The 19,867-nt window shown below is 45.0% G+C and overlaps 1 protein-coding gene across 2 annotated transcripts; it reads right to left on the reverse strand.

Moving 5' to 3' along the window:
• Positions 1 to 53: 53 nt before the first annotated feature.
• LOC125517347 (pyruvate, phosphate dikinase 2) lies at positions 54 to 19,606 on the reverse strand. 2 transcript variants are annotated; one of them, XM_048682543.2, is made up of 20 exons: positions 19,343 to 19,606; positions 19,037 to 19,245; positions 8,960 to 9,016; positions 8,480 to 8,851; positions 6,739 to 6,901; positions 6,394 to 6,629; positions 5,949 to 6,077; positions 5,466 to 5,645; positions 4,905 to 5,048; positions 4,608 to 4,772; positions 4,291 to 4,452; positions 4,052 to 4,141; positions 3,755 to 3,893; positions 1,918 to 2,095; positions 1,587 to 1,716; positions 1,226 to 1,354; positions 877 to 1,014; positions 611 to 688; positions 439 to 530; positions 54 to 350 (listed from the first exon to the last, which is right to left on the reverse strand). In XM_048682543.2, exons 2-20 carry the CDS (start codon positions 19,229 to 19,231, stop codon positions 308 to 310), a joined length of 2,820 nt encoding a protein of 939 aa, XP_048538500.1. In that variant the 5' UTR covers positions 19,232 to 19,245; positions 19,343 to 19,606; the 3' UTR covers positions 54 to 307. The 2 variants fall into 2 exon arrangements, with proteins under 2 accessions (XP_048538500.1, XP_048538506.1); XM_048682549.2 differs by lacking the exons at positions 8,480 to 8,851; positions 8,960 to 9,016.
• Between the last annotated feature and the right edge of the window lie 261 nt (positions 19,607 to 19,867).

Here is a 19,867-nt window from a genome sequence, read left to right on the forward strand (position 1 = left end):
CACAAGCAACTCGTAGCAGCCACTGAACAAAGGAAGAAATGGAATCACTTAAATTGATAGCACAGATAATCGCCACCTTTTATTCGATTTATCTTCGTCATCATCGCTGTTTGGTACATTACCATGGTAGTTCAGGGGAAATGCAGAGAAGCAGCCATTTCAGGCTTACACGCGCATACGCATCATAGACTACATATATGAAACGGCCTTTGTTAGGCGGCAGAGTTTCCACAAGTCCATGGCTATGTCTTATTTATCTTCACCAGATGCACCAACAGCAGGCTATCCGGTTGACGGGGCAGCGTCCTCAGACAAGGACCTGGGCTGCAGCTAGCCTAGCAATCGGGACCCTGCAAAAAGGTTCCATATCAAGATGTTAACGGCTATAAATAGCGTCAAGGTAGTGCTAATCCTCCAAATTTCAATATTTCAGCCAACCTGAACGGGGAGCATGAAACATAATCCAGCCCAGCCTTTGCGAAAAAAGCAACTGAAGATGGCTCTCCACCATGTTCACCGCAGATGCCCACCTGTTTGGAAACACGAAATCGATCAGTCAAATGAACTAAGAATGAATTCTGCACAACAGTGTCCTCGGTGGAATACTTACCTTCAAGTTAGGCCTCGCTTTGCGACCCCTCTCTGTAGCAATCTTTACTAGCTCCCCCACTCCTCTCTGATCAAGCACCTGGCATATTCATTGACAGGTAAGTTGCCAAGTACAATATGATAAGGTTATGGCTATACAAAAAAAATCAAGAGAAGAACATGCCAAATGCCTAGATATGTGAGGTGCTCACGTATGTGAAGGATGATAATATGGGTGGTACTACAAACAAACTTGAAGTGGTACGGTCCCAGTCATAACAAATTTACCTCAAATGGGTCATGCTGGAGGATACCCTGAGCCAGATAGATGGGGAGGAACTTCCCCACATCATCCCTACTGTAACCAAATGTCATCTGCGTGAGGTCGTTTGTTCCGAAAGAGAAGAACTCAGCCTGCTCTGCTATCTGTCAATGGATGTGCAACCAGCACAACGATGTCAGCTACATGCGTATTTTCCCTTGATATATCTGATAAACTAATTCTTTGCATTTGGAGAACTCCTATCGACCAAGAGTTCTGCTAACTAATGCGTGTATTATTCAGTTTACATGCTGAACGTCAATGGCCAACATTTATGGTTTTACAGAAAGAACAGAGCTATCACAAGCTTTTTACCTCATCTGCCACTAGAGCAGCCCTGGGAATTTCAATCATAGTCCCAACTTTGTAATCAATGGTTTTCCCCATATTGGTGAAAACATTGTTAGCAATTTGGCGGATAAGAGCCACCTGATGTCCCAATTCCTGGCAAAACCAAATGTCAATTGTCACAAGGAAAAATCAACTGCTGAATCAAACTTGCAATAATAAAATCAAGTGCGGTTTGAAGAGAAATGAAAAGGTCAGGTTTCCATAAATAGGTGGTGTATAGTTGTATCCCATCAAATGGATTATGTCATTTTTCAACTGCACCAACTGTGAAGTGAAGGTACACCTCTATACCAGCCAAAGAAGATACATGTGAAGAAAGACATACCTGAGGTGTTCCAACAAGAGGAACCATTATCTCTGGAAATACTTGAATACCCTGGTTGGTCATGGATATAGCAGCTTCAAAGATGGCCCGGGCTTGCATTTCTGTTAATTCAGGATACGAAATACCAAGCCTGAAATATTAGCATCAAAAGCATTAGTAAAGGAAAGAAAACAGAATTGCGAATGAGAACAGGCAAGTAAATGAATGGGAAAGGAAAACTTGATCCAACAGTGGTTGCATTAAAAATATGAAAAAGATTTACACTTTATTCTGTTGATCAAATGGATATAGTTCAATCTCCAGCATAGCTAAACAAATAAACAACACCAACCTGCAACCACGGAAACCAAGCATTGGGTTTACTTCTGAAAGTTTCTCCATTCTTGCAAGGACATCATCCTCAGCGGCTCCGGTTTCAGCACATAGTTCACGCACAATATCCTCCACATGCCCTTCTGGAAGGAACTCATGAAGTGGAGGGTCCAACAGCCGAATAGTCACCGGGAGCCCTGAAATGCAAACATTGATGTTCAGGTGGTTCTGTGTGACAAAATGTAGTTTGGATTCCCTTGCAAAAAGTGCAGTCTATAACTAATGTTGTATGCCATCAATAGAAAGTGTTTATTTGATATCAGTTTCCATGGGACATGTTATTACAAGCCCTGGCAGAATTCTATACTCTAAACTACATGATGAATGCCAAAAAAATACCTCAAGGTTAGAAGCACAATTCTTATAAGATCCTGTAATCTTGCAAGTTTATCTACTTTGTGTGTTCACAGTTAACACCCAATAGTCAATATTCGCTTATTTAAGAAAGTATAAACCAGCTCGGGATATTTGAACTCTAGTGCACCTCATCTAGTGAGAAAGGACAATATACTACTCCCTCCGTTCCTCAATCTAGTGCGCATAGATTCCAGCCCAGGTACCAATGTGTGTGCTGGCGTTTATTTTTGGACGAGAAAGCCCTTGGTTTGTCCGAGAGTACTAGTTCGCTGGTATGCTGGCTTCCGTCTGTCCCAGCGAGCATCTACGGCCAGCAAGCAACCGGCCAGGGAAGCGGAATGCTGGCCAAGGACGCGGCGATGCCTGCCATGGACGCTGGACACGAATGGTGCTTCTTGCTCCTGTGAGCCGCTGCCGCTGCCGCACAAGAAGCCGACGCCGGCGTGCTGCCACCATGTGCAAGAACTCCCATCCTCGTCACAGGGGTGAAGCAGATGAGGAAGTTGGTTGGCACCTGTAGGAGCTGCATGGTGAATGGCGGCGTCCTCGGAGTGGCTCACTCGCAGGCGAACGATGGTGCGACCTGACCGACGCCCCGTGACGGCCACCACGGCGGTGGATCCCATAGCAGGCACGCGAGCAGAGGGAGGGGAATGGGAGACGATGATGTGGCGGCCCACGGCGGTGGATCCCACAGTCCAGGAGCGCCCTTCATCGACATTGGCGTCCACGCCCGCGGCGGCGCCCATGACGACCTCGTCGTCCACCCTCATGAAGCTGGCGGCCAGGGTCCCGCGCACACCTGCATGCCTTGTGCAGCCGCCCCATCTCCTCGGCGAGCACCATGGCGCTAGGAAGGTCCGCTTGACGGCCAAGCTGACAGCCAGATCCCGCTGCCCGCGTCCACCGCCAACAACCCCTATGTCGCCTTCTTGACTGAGCCGCTCCGCCCGACGGCACCTTCCTTGCCGCTAGTCAAATCCTGCCGCCACCAGTCGATTCCCTCTCAGGATGCGGAACCTGCTCTGCGCTCTGCGCTCTGCGCCGCCGGCCATGGACACGGGGACACGAAGACGATGCTTGCGGGAGCAGGGGATAGCCGAGGGAGGAGGTGCGCTACAGGAATAGGATAAGGGATATTTTCGTCAAGAATGGGGCAAAGTAGCAAACACGCACTACATTCCGGAATTTTCATAAAAATCTTAGGCGCACTATAAAACGGAATGGAGGGAGTAGCAAACACGCACTACATTTCGGAATTTTCACAAAAATCTTAGGCGCACTATAAAACGGAATGGAGGGAGTACTTCCTCCATCCGAAATTAGTTGACGCTCAAACGGATGTATCTAGCACTGAAATACGTCTAGATACATCTGTTTGAGAGTCATCTAATTCCAGACGGAGGGAGTATATGAATACATAGAGATTTTCCACATACCATCCATGGCACGGAAAATGCCTTCAAAGTCAGACCTCTGGTAAGGCAGAAGACGATCTAGTGCTTTCTGCCTCAGTTCGACAGTTGGAGCCATTATCATCTGCCTCACAGCCTTAATCCTCTCATCAGAAGCAAAGAACTACAAAGTATACAAAGGAGAACATTAGCCTTTTTTTAATTGCCTAGAAGAGCAGACTTGTGTCCATAAAGTTCACTTCGAAAGTTGAACTGCAGAAAATAACTATCATAACAAAATAAATCCTCAAAAAAGCAAACAGTAAAGAAATTAACACCAACCATGTGTTCTGTCCGACAGAGTCCAATTCCTTCTGCCCCATTTTTCCTTGCTGCCAATGCATCCCCAGGGGTGTCTGCATTAGCCATAACCTAGAACACGCAAGATATGCATAATAAGGATTTTTTGTTGAAGCTTGTGTAATGCTTAGGCCTAACGCAGTTAACAAGACTGATGTAAATTTTAGTTAAAGTCAAATTGAGGCAGTTTCTGTTCTTGTTTTTATTCCTAGGAAGTTTACCTTGAGCTGCCTAACTTCATCAACCCAGGACATGAAAGTTTCCAAGTCAGCACTAAGGGCTGGTGGGGAAAGTGGCTGCTTGCCAAGGATCACTTCACCAGTTGATCCATTGAGTGATATCCAGTCACCTTCATAGAGCATCTTGTCTTCAATAGCTACCACCTATGCGTATAGACCATATACCAAAGTAAGCACCTCTATAGTACAAAATGATGAACACAGATTTATCATACTCCCATTATGAATTTTAAGGCTGGAATGAAGTGTTGCGTCTAACAATGTATTTCCTAGACATCTGCAGCAATAAGTTGAATCACCTTTTCAATTTCATTTACACGGATGCTTGAGCACCCTGACACACAGCATTTTCCCCAGCCACGTGCTACAACGGCAGCATGAGAAGTCATACCACCTCTTGCTGTAAGAATTCCAGCGGCTGCATGCATGCCACCAACATCTTCTGGGCTGGTCTCTGTCCTCACCTTTACATTCAGAAAGTTCAAAAAGTATCAGGATAACTCAAGAATAGGACAAGTCCAACCCAAAAGGACATAGGAAAATGAAGGAGACATCCTGCTATAAAAAAAAGGAGGATGATAAGGACATGTACAGACCAGAATAGCAGATTTCCCTTGGGCATGCCATGCTTCAGCATCCTCGGCAGTAAATACAATTTGACCCACAGCAGCCCCAGGTGATGCTGGTAAGCCTGTAGTAATAACTTTGCCTTTGTATGAAGCAGCCTCGGGGTTCGCAAACTGGTTGTCATAACATAAGGGTAATAAAACTGAGTCAATATATTGCCAATATCCAGTTGCAAATAAAATTCAAACGAGGGATGTCAACATAAGGGTTAAAATAAGGTTTCAGAAACCAATACATCTGATTAAATTTGAACTTGTAAAGTAAGAAAGCAAGCAACTATCTATATACATCAGATTTTAGTAATATGTCAGAATCATAGGCCTATTGAATGAGTATACTATCTTCATTAAATATGAATGCATTCTCAGCATGCAAACGATGTGGTTCTTGTGTAAAATCATTAGGTAATGCAAATATATCCTGAAAGAGCAGATAATTTATTGGGATAACACAGGCAGTAACAAATTGCATGCATGTATTTATATGTATCAGTTTTATAGACCATTTGGGCATATTTGATTATCTTATACCTGTGGATGAAGAAGCTGGTCCAAGTGGCCTGGTTCTACCATCTTAATCGCTGTATTGCGATCAACAAGAGCCTCATTAACCATGTCTACAGCAATCTTCACAGCTCCTGTGCCAGTACGCTTTCCGGATCTGCATTGTAGCATCCAGAGCCTATTTTCTTGAACTGTAAATTCAATATCCTGAATTAAACATGAAAAATGCAAGTTATTCCCCATTGGAAATAGTAGGGGTTCAGGTTAATCTTTTGACATATTAAGGCAGGATCATGACCAAAGAGCATTCATGTCATGTGGGCAATTGTAGAGAGCACTGTAATGGTGCTTGAAAATGATCACATAAACTAATTAGATAGCCAAGTTCTTCACGATGTTTCAGAATAAGTTTTATATCACGCTATGGGCCAAACGCCTTGTTTCATAAAACAGCAACACTGACAGGCCCCTCAGCAGAGCTTCCTGCAAACAGTTGGTAAACTAACATACCATCATTTCCTTATAGTGGCTCTCCAGTATGTCACAGTTTTCAACAAGCTCTGCATAGGCCTCCGGCATGTGATCCCTCATGGCATCAAGATCCTCCGGGGTTCTGATTCCAGCAACCACATCCTCACCCTGCATAAGGCAAAAAAACAGTTAATTTTTTTTTAATGTTTTCTCATAGCTGCATAGCAGCAGGAAAAACCCCAAAGCACAGGGGGGATGCAAGAGTTGAGTTTTCAGATTACAGAAGAATCACAGGTTCAGGGAAACAGTTAAATTATGCACAGCCATTCAATGAATATGCAATATCCACAGACTGTATTATCTTGATTGCATAATCTATTTTAATAAAAGTGGGCAACATACTGCTCTTTTGCTGTGCGCACATACGCAGAGCATGGCAGCTAGAACTTAGAAGCAACCAGGAGCGATCAGAACCGAGCCATACCTGAGCATTGACTAGGAACTCGCCATAAAGCTTCTTCTCCCCGGTGCTAGGGTTCCTAGTGAAGAGGACACCAGTGCCGGAGGTGTTCCCCATGTTGCCAAACACCATGCACTGCACGTTCACGGCGGTGCCCCTAAGTCCGGTGATCTGATTAATGCTTCTATACTTGTTCGCTCTCGGACTGTCCCACGAGTCGAACACGGCCAACACCGCTAACTGCAGTTGCCTCTTGGGGTCTATGCCAAGGCAAGAAACAACAAACATATACACATATCAACTGGGTGCCAAAAACACAATGTCAGTTTCAAAATATATAAATAAAAAGGTGAAGTTCATGAATTCAACCTGAGGGAAATTGTTCTCCTTTGGCTTCAACGTAGACGTTCTTGTACTGACCCACTAGCTCCCTGAGGTCATTGGCAGTGAGGTCGGTGTCGTTGTCCACCCCCTTGGTTGCTTTCATGGCTTCCAGCTTCTCTTCGAAAAGCGCATGGGGAATGTCCATGACCTGGCAAGAGGAAATATCCTGCTAAGGAACAAGGATCCTGCTACTACTGCTAGTTGCTAGTAGGAATTACTGTAAACAAAACGTCGAGCCAACTTTTCGGTACAAAAGAAACTGCTATTCAGTGAGGAACGCACATCCCAAAATGCAGTATTGGAAATCCAGTTGCCAGATTAACTGGGCTGGATCCAGCTGACGTTCCTCCTTTTGTGGAACAATATACTACCAAGCAAACGAGTAAGAGGAATTTGATTAGCTCAGGCGTTCGACCCACAGCCTTCTTGTGCTAAAACAAAATCTGTTCGATCCAAACGAGTAATGACTCGGTGTTTCCTCTTTTACCAGGGCGCACCAGTCGGAGCCGATCTAGCCGCCGAGGCACAGCCTCCATGAGGGGCACAGCGGCGGCCGGGCGGTCCGGCCTCCAACCGCGCGGGCTCCGCCGCCGCCGCCGTCCTGCCGCGCTCGCAAGTGAACCGGTGAAGTGGAGTCTTTTTTTCTTTTCTTTTTTTTTGATTTGCTGGTGAAGTGGGGTCATTGGTGGGCATTGGACTGGTGGAGTGGAGTATTTTTTTTTCTTTTCTTTTCTTTTACGTAGAACAGAGGGAGTACTAGTAAATAAACTTGGTAATACCATTGGACTGCAGTTTCACTCTAGAGCTACTAGAAGACAACACCAACTTGGCAGGTTTGTCTAAACCTACTACTGTATATGAATTAATATTGCAGATGTCATGGCTCAATGAAGTCGGAGCTGAAATTTTTTGTCATGTTTTTCGTCACCCCAAACTGACTGTCTTAATTGTTTTGCTTTCTAAGAACAAGACAAATCTTTTCATGAAAACAGACAGGTTGTGCTACGGTAGAATGCTTGTCTTATTGTATTATCAAAGTTTTTCTCGTTGCTTTTTGTCTTACTATTTCAGAAGTAACGGTGTCAAAGTTTGCCTCCTTTTTTGTTTATCTTATTTTCAGAGTGGGGTGAAATAATAGTGTCAAACCGTAAGACAGAGGTCACCTTCATCAGTCATTCCTTTCTCGGAGAGAAACAGTTGCGGTCAAAATACGGCAGTGTTGCCGTGCAAACTGTCCTTGGGAATCTGATTAACTGTGCTGACAGTAACAGAAAAAGAATGCTTCTGAAAGTGTTTGCGGTTCAGCTTTCTTCATCTGATGAAATAAAAACTCCTCTTTATAAAGCAACCCAATTCATTTATTTGTTTCATATTTTTATTAAGCTGTTTTGTTCTCTTGTAAATTACTCCTACTCGCTAGCCAAACGTACTTATATACTTGAATAAAAAACAATAATTTTCGACGGTTAAAAAGCAAGCATACAAGAACCCCCACGTAATCCTTGTCACCTTCGTCATAATGCAGCAGCAGCAGCAGCCAACGTCTCGGCGACGCAACCCGCGTCAGACGCACGTCGCTCCCTCCCTCCCAAAGCAACGGCTGCTCGACGCACGCAAATTAACTCTACTCGTCCAAGCAAGCGATGGAGCGACCAGGTAGCTAGCGGCGCACATGCATGCATGGAGCTAGGCTTAGCTTAGTCAGAGCCGGGTGTGGTATACTCACGACGTTGCCGAACATGTCGAGGAAGCGGCGGTACGAGTCGTAGGCGAAGCGGTCGCCGCTCTTGGCCGCCAGCCCGGCGGCCACCTCGTCGTTGAGCCCCAGGTTGAGCACCGTGTCCATCATCCCGGGCATGGACACCGCGGCGCCGGAGCGGACGGAGAGGAGCAGCGGCCGCGCCGGGTCGCCGAGGCGCGCGCCCATGTACTCCTCCACCCAGCGCAGGCCCTCCAGGGTCTCCTCCCACAGCCCCGGCGGCAGCGCCCTCCCCGCCGCCTGGTACTGCTCGCACGCCTCCGTCGACACCGTGAACCCCGGCGGCACCGACAGCCCGATGCTCGCCATCTCCGCCAAGTTGGCGCCCTTCCCGCCCAACTGCACACGCCATGCATCCACGATCCAGTCATCATAATCAGCATATATGGTGAATTATTAGTGAAAATACATCAACTGAGAGTGATGGATCTAACGATTAGTACGTACCAGGTCCTTCATGGCCTTGTTGCCCTCACTCTTGCCCTTGCCGAAGTGGAACACCCTCTGCACGCGCGCGCATTGAGCAGGAGCCATTAGTGCGACGCAATGCTACAGGCCACACCGGCCAGTGACGACGAACAGTAGTAGTAGTACAACTCGATAGCTGCTGATGAATGAGCTCGTTGGATGCTCATGGAGTGAGAGCCGGGTTCTATTTATAGCAAGGGGAGGGCGCGGAGGCCTTGGCCACGTAGAAATGGCGTGGCACCCCGGTGAGACCCACCGTGGGACGTCACCGCACGGTCGTCGCATACGGGGGACGGACCAGCCCGGGGGAGGGGCCGGGTGAGCGCGTGCTCGTCCGGTGAGCTCGGTGCCAAGTGTCATGTATCTCTAACGTCGATTCTCAAACTGTTCTGGACCGTGCAAGTCATCCAATGCAGGCCTGTATAGGTCCATAGGACAGTGGACGCATCTTTCTCCCGTAAATCGAAGATAAACATGAAGGCCTTATGAGCGTCCAGATCACTGTCACGCCCGCATCTAACCGCCTTAACCATCTGAACCCGCCACCCATCCCTCCCGCGCTTTTCATATGATGCACCGTATTCATGTCGGCCCAAAGCCAGCGGTCGGTATTGATGCCCACGATTTGACCGAACAAGAGGGTGGTGCAGAGGACGTGACCTCTCACTGCTGACATTGAAGCAGAGCGTCGGCCAAGAAAGCGCCACCCTTGCTTGCCCGGCTGAACGCGCCTTTTCGTCGCATTCGAACGACCACATGTTGTCCGTCTTTCTTCACTAAAACACGCGTGTGTGCTAAGAAACCTACTCCGGCCATACGTCTGTTCGCGAGCTGCACATCATTAAACACAACGCCGGTTGTCTCCGGTTGTCCCCCTGCTATTTAAACGATATTAGACGCCGGGTAAAAATAACACCACACTCCGTTCTCATCTTCTCCTTGCACATCATTTTCTTCACAAGCTCCATGGCATCCGCGCGAGCAGGAAGCCGAGTTCTCCGGCATAAAAGCTGGTTGGGTGGCCCGTCGAGCCCGCCGGATACGAGTGAGTCAACTCTCTACTCTGCATGCGTCGACGGTCCAGGCGGCTACAGACCAGCTCAGGGAGGCAGAAGCTCCAAGCCAGCGCGTCGCTTAGCAACTCGCCGCTTCAAGCCAGCTCGCCGAGAAGTGGTGTGTTGCTCCAGGCCGGCACGCGGTGGACCACGGCGACACAAGCATTGTGGCTGCCGTGGACGACGGCGTGTTGCACCACTCCTCCTGTACATGCGACCGCGCCATCTGCCGTCAACGTGTCTGTGACCGCGCCCTGCCGACGGAGGTCAGTGACGCGGCATCCAGCACGTCCGCGTCCGTCGCCACCGTCAAGGAGAAGTAAAACATGGGAGGCTGTCGCCACTTGGGTCCCATGAAGGCCACCGCCGAGGCGACGCCGGCGTACACAGCCGGGGTCTTGCCCAGTCGCAATTTATCGTCTTCCCCTTCCCATCCAGCTAAAGCACATCGCGGCGGTTCCACCCCGATGATCGGCGTTGCCAAACATGGAGAAGCGAGTTGCCCTTTGCGCTGAAGCATATGCCTCCGGGGCTCACGGCAGTCCGACGAGCGGACTGCCGAACTTGAGGAAGACAAAGGGATCCGTCGCGGTCGGCTGTAGACTACTTTAGTGTATCCATGTCGCGGGAATGGAGCTCTGCCTTTCGGACGTGCACATAGTTTTAGTTAAAATATGTTCAAAATGTAATGAATTTCGTTCGGCCTATATGAAGTCCGCTGTGTTCGCATGAATTTCATCTGATTTGTTAAAAAAATGTTTGAATATGTGCGGCTAGAGTTGGATGACGGCCTCCCGCATTCCCGCATCCGTGTCCGCGGATGAGTGCGGGAGGAAATATACTGGTCGGCGCGTTGGAGATTGCCCTAATGTGTGAAAACCAACTCTTAGGGTGCCATGTATATGTGGCTATACCCTACCTTTTTCTATTTGCCACCACGAAGTATGGTTGTTGTTGGTTATTACGTGAGTTCCGTTAGCTCGACGTATTTTTTGCGCCGCTGATGTACGTACGTAAGTTTATCTTCGATGCAAATGGAAAAGATCAGAGGCTGCCATCGTATCCCCAGTTTAAGGTGCACGTCGTCCGTTGGCACCCAGCTGGGCAGCTCAAGGTGCGGTGCGTGAAGCTGTACGAACCGGCGAGCCAAAGTGACACCAGCTCAGTGCCCGCGCCACGCGGTTGAGGAACGGAACGGAACGAAAAGGATAGCGGCGTCGGTCGTGGCATGCCGGATGGGGGAAATGGGTTGGGCCCGCGTAAAGTGGTTGGTGCGCGCCGGACGGATTCGCGCCGCGGCTCAGGCTCGGCAACACGTACGCACGCTCCCCCCTAATCTCTGCAGGGATACGATCCCTTTTTTCTGAGGAGTTTGCATGCCGTCAATGACCATTTCGCGACTACGACATCACTTGTCAGGCTAAACCTTCTTGGGAAAGGATATCAGGCATATGATGTTCATGCGAAAATTCAATCAATCGTGTATATAAAATGCATTGTTGGTAGGAACCCGGAAAACTGCAGAGGAATCGTGTAGCCAGCGGGTAGAAACTAGGAGGAAATGGTGTGCGTGACAGGCTAACTCACCATGCTCTCTTTGAAGAACAAAATTTAAAGAAAAACAATTCAACCTGAAGAACGTGCTTGATCGGTGTTCATTGACGACCTGCACGGCGGCGTGTGGTACCGGGCGAAGACATTTCGTTTAAAAACGAGTCTGCGTGGCGGCCTCTTCTCTAAAGGATCGAATCGAAGATCGTCTACCGCGGGTCAAACGAAGATAAGGCAGGGAACGACACGACAGAGCTGGAGCAGAGTGTTTCGCATTTGAACGGTGGCTCCGATCAAATCACTTGCGCACGCATTTGTGGTGGTTTTGTTCCAAAAAAGAAAAAGAAAAGTGTGGTGGTTTTGGATTGCTTCTCCCGCCGTGGCCGGAGCGGATAGTATCGGCACGTACACCGTACACGGTTCCGTGCTGTCACGCAACCACCATCGGTCCGCGGCTCCGAGCGGTTGCAGCAGCAGCACAAAGCTACCCGGGCCCAGCCGGGTCCGATATGAACGGGCAAAACGAACCCGCGGGGTGCGAGTCCCAGGCACCCTACATCGGAAAGCCGTGTACCGCGGAGGTGCGAGGGGTGCCATGCTGAAATTAAAATTAAAAACGTCACGCTATCGAGCGGTACGTGATCTGTGCTCCGTTTTTTTTAAAGAACTGTGCTCGGTTTCTCTGTCACGCTCCACGGGTAGGGCTGGAAGTCAAGACTGGGCCGACCAGCTCGGCCCATTAGAGCTCGTTAAGGTTAAGATACAGAGTTAGCTTCACCTCAAAACCCCTAAAAAAAAGCTTCACCTCAAAAAGATATGGAGTTAGCTCAGCTAAGCTTGTGTTAATATAACGAACTCATATTTAAACTTGGCTCAACTCATGTAACTCAGGAGCTAGGTATATGTGTTATGTGTGCAATAATCTATAAAAGTACATTTACAGGCACATGTTTTTCTCCAAAAATAATAACAATCTACCATTTACACTAAGATGTCACTCGGCACACTCCGTAGAAGATAACAATCAATAATACCACCCCCCCTCCCCAAATAAAAATATCAACAATAATATTGGCACTAATCTCGCGCCCCTTATGATTGGCAAGTTTAATGAGTTCAACCTTTAGATCAATCCATTAGACTTGTTTTTTTTGCGAGGGTTAGACTTGTTTTGTTAATGATCTTAGATTTAAAACTTCGCTCGACCCGTTAGTCAACGAGCTCGAGTCGAGCTGAGCCAAACCACGAGCTAATTGTTTAGCTCATGGGCTTCGAGTTTTAATTTCGGACCTATACATCGGGATAGCTAACACTCAAAAAAGGGACAAAAGGATCATACGACTCAATAAACTAAAGTGAACTCATAAATTAGTGCCAGCAAGAAAGTCTAAAATTTATTGAAAATGACGCGCATCAGATCTTGTCAAAATCTCATCGAGAGATTTATGTGCAAAATGTGTTGAAAGCTTACAGATAACTGGGCGGCTGAAAACTCATCACAGTAAAGGGAAGGAAGGTGCAATTTCATGATGGGTAGTGCTCAGTGTTTCCTGGTGTCCACGTGGCTTTGGTCTTTTGAGTCGTAAAAGTGGTTGTGGTTGTAGTGTGTTGGGAGCATTTGGTGGACCGTCTACATGGTCGTGAGAGTGAGTCGCTTCTGGAGTGTCACTTTTGTAGTGTTTGTATCGGTTTTCGCCCGGTTTTCCTAAATTAACTGGGCAATTCTCTTCTTCTTAATTAATCGATGAGGCAATCCTTTTGCCTCTGTTTCGAATTTTTTTTTTGCCAAATCAGCAGCCGCCAAAACAATTTTGTTGCGACTTCAGAAAACATAAAATCTACCAAGCCTACGGGTGAACTCATATTCATGTTTTTTTAGACATTTTACGGTATAAATTACTACTGTTATGGAGTGGTAGCAGCTTAGATCAGCCATTCATAAGTTGGATATTCTGAGCATTTCACATTTTAATCCGTGTGTTTATTCACGTTAAGGATGAACTTGATGCACAGAGATTTATGGATCTCATGCACCATGATCTCTTGAGTAAAAATAATTTTAAAAGATCAAAAATTACCAGCCCACGTGACAAACTCGTTTGACATAGAAATAAATTGCTAGGAATGCATGAGTTTTATTCCAAATAAAAATAGGGTTACAATCACCTGTACTAGCTCTGAAATACTACACAAGCTACATGCAGAAACCTATGCACTGACACCTCCCATTATCTACATGTGTATCAATCGCTAACGTTGCTAAGCAAAGTCGTTGTCATATAGTAGAATTGGTTGACGGTTTAGTACATGAACCCGAACCCGTGGGTAATTCAGCCTCTGGTTTTCTAAGCATGACGGTGGTTTTCCACAACCATATTTAAAAAATAACATGCAACATATGCCAAATCACAATGTAGTGCAGGCAAGCAAGCGTATACATTGCGCGTGCTCACTTGGAACCGACATATTCTAGCATATTTTGAATAGATATGCATTAAGTACGAAAGACAATACTTTGCACGAGTATTTTGTGTACGTGCAACCTAGGTGGCACGTGTGCCTAGTTATGGATGCAAAGTTTGATCTCTTAGTTTGTAAAAATAACGAGGTCTCCAAAACAAGAAAATGGCAATAATAAATAAGTTACTAAGTTAAATTTGTTCTACATCGACTTATAACGTTTAGTACTATTATTATCCTCGAGGGATTCTCTTCAACCGTAATGAGTGGGTTTTTAGACTAGATGAGACCTTGTAAACATTGCGATAATTAGCTAAGAGTTGTGTGCATTAATCGATGCAGAGGCTTGGAGCACGGTCTTCTTCTTTTTTAAGAATTTCCAAGGTAAATACACAGCTTCCAAAGTTTGAACCAAAATACTTTGAAGAAGCGTTATGCTGCTGCTCCCGTTGCATTTTTTTTTTGCAATCCACTCCTGTTGCAATTTGCCAGTAAATAAACACACATTGAACAGATCGATGCTGAAAACATGTGCGCCGTATATACAACCTAGGTAGGACGTGGTTTTCTCGTGATGGTGCCAAGTGAAATGAACCTCCGCGACATAGACAAATGCCATTCGTGCATGCATGGACTGATCTACCCTGGTGCTACTTGGCTGCTGCTGTCAAAACCCCCGTGATTTCTTGTGCGATTGTACTCCATACATATCAAAAGTAATCTGGTTCTTGTTTTAACCTGCGTGATCACAGCCTTGGCCACTTGCTTGATGGTCATGTTTATGGACTTAATCAAATTGCTAGATTGCCAAAATGCGTTTGTCCATGCCTTACCGTGGATTCCAAGCCTGATTCCTTTCACATTCTCCATGTACTGGAACATGGAAGGAAATTAGCTCTTTGCCTAGGCCAAGTTGTGCCTGTTTTTCTGGTTTGGTGAAACCAGGGGCTTGAGTTGCAATCCGAATAGCAGAGTTCTGCCTAGCCATACATGCATCTATGCAGCGCAAGAAAATTGGAAAATGTCTGTACTTAGTAGATGGCAGCCTCACAGATCTGAGTTACGCATAACTTTATCTGATTTCGGACACTCCAAACGATGGATTGGTTCTGCAGTTTTAACCTTTTTCTTAAATGGTCCTTTTTGTACCTGCTATTGAACAAAATTTCCTACATTTTGTTCTGTTACTAGAGATAATTGGTCATGTGTGGCAGCAGGGTATAAATATTGTATTACGTTAGCTCATAATTTACCGTACATATTAATGTGATTGTGTGAGAAAGTAGGATTTTATTTGGTAAGCACTTACTCCCCCCGTAAAGAAATATAAGATCATTTGGTCATGTGTTGCAGAGAGAGTACTTGGTAATGTTTATTGTCTTATCAAAGAAAAAATAATTTTATGTGGTAAGTCAATAAGTGGTGGACTAACTGAGCTACTCCCTCCGTTCGGAATTACTTGTCTCGGATATGGATGTATCTAGAACTAAAATACATCTAGATACATCCGTTTCTGCGACAAGCAATTCCGAACGGAGGGAGTAGTTTTTAAGGGAACAGATGGAAAAAAAATAGAAATGAAAAAAAATAGGAACAGGAAGGGGGAAACGCATTTGGACAATGAAAGAAAGGCGAAATTTTGGAGAGCGAAATAGGGAGCCTTATCTCTCTTTTTAAGTAGTGTAGACTAGGTAATTGCGCGCGCATTGCAGCAAGGACATAAACATTATAGTAGTGATTTGCCTGCCTGTATTAATGTGATTGTGCCTAAAATATATTATTATATTTTATTTGGTAAACACTTATCTGGTAAGCATTTATTGGCTAGAAAACAAAAAAAAATGGAAGTCAATAAAAGTTGGGGTGTTGAGCCGGTTTTCAAAGAAAACTGATAAAAAAAATCAAAGAATCGGGGGAAAACAATTAAAACAAGGAGAGGTAGGGGCAATTGTATGTAAAGCTAGACGAAGGACGAGTGGTGGATAGAATATCTTTTCCATTTAAATAAAAATTGGTATAGAGAAACAAACTCCTTGATTGTTAAACTGGCAACAACAACCGTCAAATAGAGAAAAGACTGATCATTCGGTCCATAGACCATAGAGGCCGGTTCCGAGGGTAATGTCTTTCTTTTTGAGAAGTTCTGAGGGTAATGTCTCGGTATCACTTAATATTGCAAGACTGAACGTGGCATTACCTTAGCGCCCGCTAAATGGGCCACGCTCATGAGCACATAAGCACGAAATACACATGAAAAATACACTATGCACGCAAGAATGTATGCTAGTTCCTTTTTCCTGTTATTTTTCTTATTTTTAATTGTCCTAACAAATAGATGGTGAACATTTTAGATGAATGTTCATGGAATGTAAACATTTGATTGCACAATTTTAAAAAAATCATACCACTAAAAAATATTCGTGTTGTTTCAAAAATGTTCACACGTTTAAAAATTATTTATGCTTTCTTAATAATGTTCATGAAAATATAGAATTTATTCATGTAATTAGTAAAAAAGTGTCAACTATTCAAAAAAAAGTCATGGAATTTTAAAAACATTCACAAAAATCTTATGTTACAAGACATGTTACAGTACAATTTATACACTCTAGCAAACCTTCACGCATTAATACAATTTTAATATGTTCTAGATGTTCATGAAATATTAAAAAAATGTTCATGCGACTATAAAAAAATGTTCATGACAAATAGAAAAATATTTTTACCATTTTAAAAAATTGTCCACAACACTTAAAAAAGTTCATACATATTTAAAATGTAAAAAAAATTGCGTAATTTTTCTGAAATATTCCTGACATGTAGACAAAATTTCTTAGAGTAAACGAAGCATATAAAAAAAGTTCATGAAAGAAAAATTAAAGAAATGAGAAAAAAAAAGAAAAACTGCAAAATTGTAACAAAAGACATGGAAAAGAAGAAAGTAAAAAAAAACGGGTTGAATTTTCCCAAAACCGGCGGAAGGTTCTCAAAACCAGTCTCAGCGGCTATTGGGTCAACCCACTCGCAGGAACCCTATAGACAAAAGCTCTATACTTCACAATAAGCGAGATTTAGCCATGCCGCGGGTTCTGAGAAAGAAGGGTGGATCCTCTAGGTGGCATACTCAGCCCAGATATGACATACTTATTTTAAAGATGATGTTCAACCCATTGGAAGGTCTAGTTCACTGCGAGTATATTTGAATGTCAGACGAAATACAGCGTACTAAACTATTTTCATGACCATACATTTCAATCCACGGATGGTTACAAATTATTTGGAAGACCAATTTTTTTTGTTAACTCTAGTTTGTTTTGGTTGCCAACTTTGATCAACTCATAAGTAAGCAAAACATTGAGCAATATTTTGGCTAGCTAAACATTTAGCATGGGAAGCTTTGGATCAAACTAAGCATATCCACTGCGACATTCGCTACTGAGGTCATTGTCTTTTCACTTCTTACATCATAGACTAAAAAGAAACAACGCCTCCGCTAAGCTCTGTCTGGTCATTTTTATATCTCACCTGTTAATAGAGAAGTTGAATCCTAATCATCTCTGCCTTTTGTTTTGAGGGGGTAATCATCTCTACCTTGATTTTGGATAGTTTATTAGAAAAGTCTCTAAACATCTAAATTTAGTTACGCTTGCCAAACCGTTCTACAACCGTTCTACAGTGAACTTGTTGTAAGATGATACGGGAAACCCACCAAAGAAAACTATGTTGTCATGTTTGCCAGAGTTGAATTAAGTAAAACCGTACCCGCATGTTTTAGTTTAACCAAATATCAAATCACAAAAAAATTATTGAACAACACACTACAAATGAAGACCTCTTCTATTTTTTTAGTTAGCCATACATGGTTTTCTATACCGAGATTACATAGCTGAATGTCAAAATATGTAAAGACAACTCGACTGTCAACGTGTACAATGGCAAACATTGACTTACAATTGGATCATTCCTCTTTTTGTGTGTTTTGAAATGAGATCTACTATTCAAGTGCCCCACCCCCTTTGTTTCAATCAAGAAAGAAAAAAGATTGACAAACTATGGTGAAGTTATGTTGTCATTGGTCACCAATGAACCTAGCTATATGTACAATGACGTATTGGAAAAAAAGGAACTTTGAGTGTAATAAGTATGTGGATCTAGCATACTCCCCCGTTCGCGAATAAGTGTACTTCTAGCTTTTGTTCTAAGCCAGAGTTTTAAAAGCTTTGACCAAATTTATTGGGAAAAATAGCAGCATTTATGACACTAAATTAGCATCACTGGATCCGTCTTGAAATGTACTTTTATAATGTACCAATTTAATGTCATATATGTTACTTCTTTTTCTATAAAATTAGTCAAAATTTTAACACTTTGACTTAGGACAAAAGATAGAAGTGCAATTATTCGCGGATGGAGGGAGTATATAGCTTTGGCCTCACGGAATGTGAATCATACAACCCCCTATGCGACTTATACTTCAATTTGAGACAATATAGATGAGAAAATGCCGAGCACTTCTGTTAAGAAAAATGTAGATCATTTTAGTTGCCAAGAACCCATGAACAAGAGAATGCATTCCATCGTATTGTAATTTTGAAGATACTTAGTCATGTGTAAATCGAGTGCTCATATTGTGGATCTACCTCAAACACGTAGTACCTAGTAAACTAGTAATTAGACAAGCGTCTGCGTTTGTATTGTGCTTTAAAGAAATGAGAAAAATAAATGATCTTCCGTAGTACTTCAGCATATATGTACTACATCCGTCTTAAAATAAATGTCTCAATCTTGACATAATTTTGTACTACTAGAGTTAGTACAAAGTTGAGAAATTTATTTTAAAACGGAGAGAGTATTGTTTAGTTGAGACTGACTAAACTGACGCGGTGCTTTGCATGATCGCACGGATGCCATTTGAATCAGGAAAAAGCCCGCACAAGTCAACCGGAAACGATAACACTCCAGTGGCACACACGAGTCGCGAACTGTTTACCTTCTTTGTGGCGGGCATCGGCGCCGCGACTGCGTTGGGAGGCGAGCAATGCCGGCCCCGCGCCGGGTGGGTCACCGCCTTCGATTTCGCTTGCCGGGCTCTCGGCGCCGCCACCGATCGGGCCGCCTCCCTGCTCCTCCCGCCGCCGCTCGTGGTCGGCCTCTGCACGCACACGGCTCTCGAAACCGACGGCATCCTTCCCGCCTCACCTGCACCGATTCATCCATACGCCAGCTACTTCACCGCGTGATCGGTCACCGGAGCAGAATCGAAACAGGGCGGTGGAGCACCAGCCGGCGTACGTACCTGACCGGAGCGGAGCTGAGCTGAGCTAGCGGGAGCGCGGTGGAGCTCCAACGATGCGGGACTGCGGGAGAACCACGGGATCGTGGGCGTGGAGGGCCGGGGTAGATGTATCTGTGTATGTTTGTGTATGTCAGTACGTATGGGCGGCAGCGCGTGTGATCGAGGCGAGATCGCACGGAGAAAGGGGAGACGAACGGGTGAATCCGGCGGCTGTGGAATATACCGTCCGCGACATGTGGCGCGAGGGTGGTCACAGGTGAGCCAGTCGCGGCGGGTGCACCTTATCCCGGCCCTTGGCCCCGTTGCCTCCCAGCGTCGTCGCCACGAGTGGCTGTAGACGCGAAGACCCCCGGCTCCAGGGAATTCCCGAAGCCCGGTTCCGGCAAGTGGTGGAGAACACCGGAGTTCATCAACCTCACGGCCCCCCTTTTTTGTGGCATCGACCGTAGCAGGACCACTCTCACAAGCTGATGTGACGTCAGAAATATCACTTTTGAGAATATGGTTGATTGGGGTTAATTCCTG

This window comes from Triticum urartu, chromosome 1A, assembly GCF_056163025.1.
Source record: "Triticum urartu cultivar PI428250 chromosome 1A, HENAU_Tu73, whole genome shotgun sequence".
In the NCBI taxonomy this organism is placed as follows: Eukaryota; Viridiplantae; Streptophyta; class Magnoliopsida; order Poales; family Poaceae; genus Triticum; species Triticum urartu.

Coding starts and splice junctions, on each gene's coding strand:
- LOC125517347 (XM_048682543.2), bottom strand. CDS start 19,231: ATGCCGTCGGTTTCGAGAGCCGTGTGCGTGCAGAGGCCGACCACGAGC. Junction 4,773..4,904: donor AAGGGAAATCTGCTATTCTG/GTCTGTACATGT, acceptor CTGAATGTAAAG/GTGAGGACAGAGACCAGCCC. Junction 689..876: donor TCCAGCATGACCCATTTGAG/GTAAATTTGTTA, acceptor TGAATATGCCAG/GTGCTTGATCAGAGAGGAGT.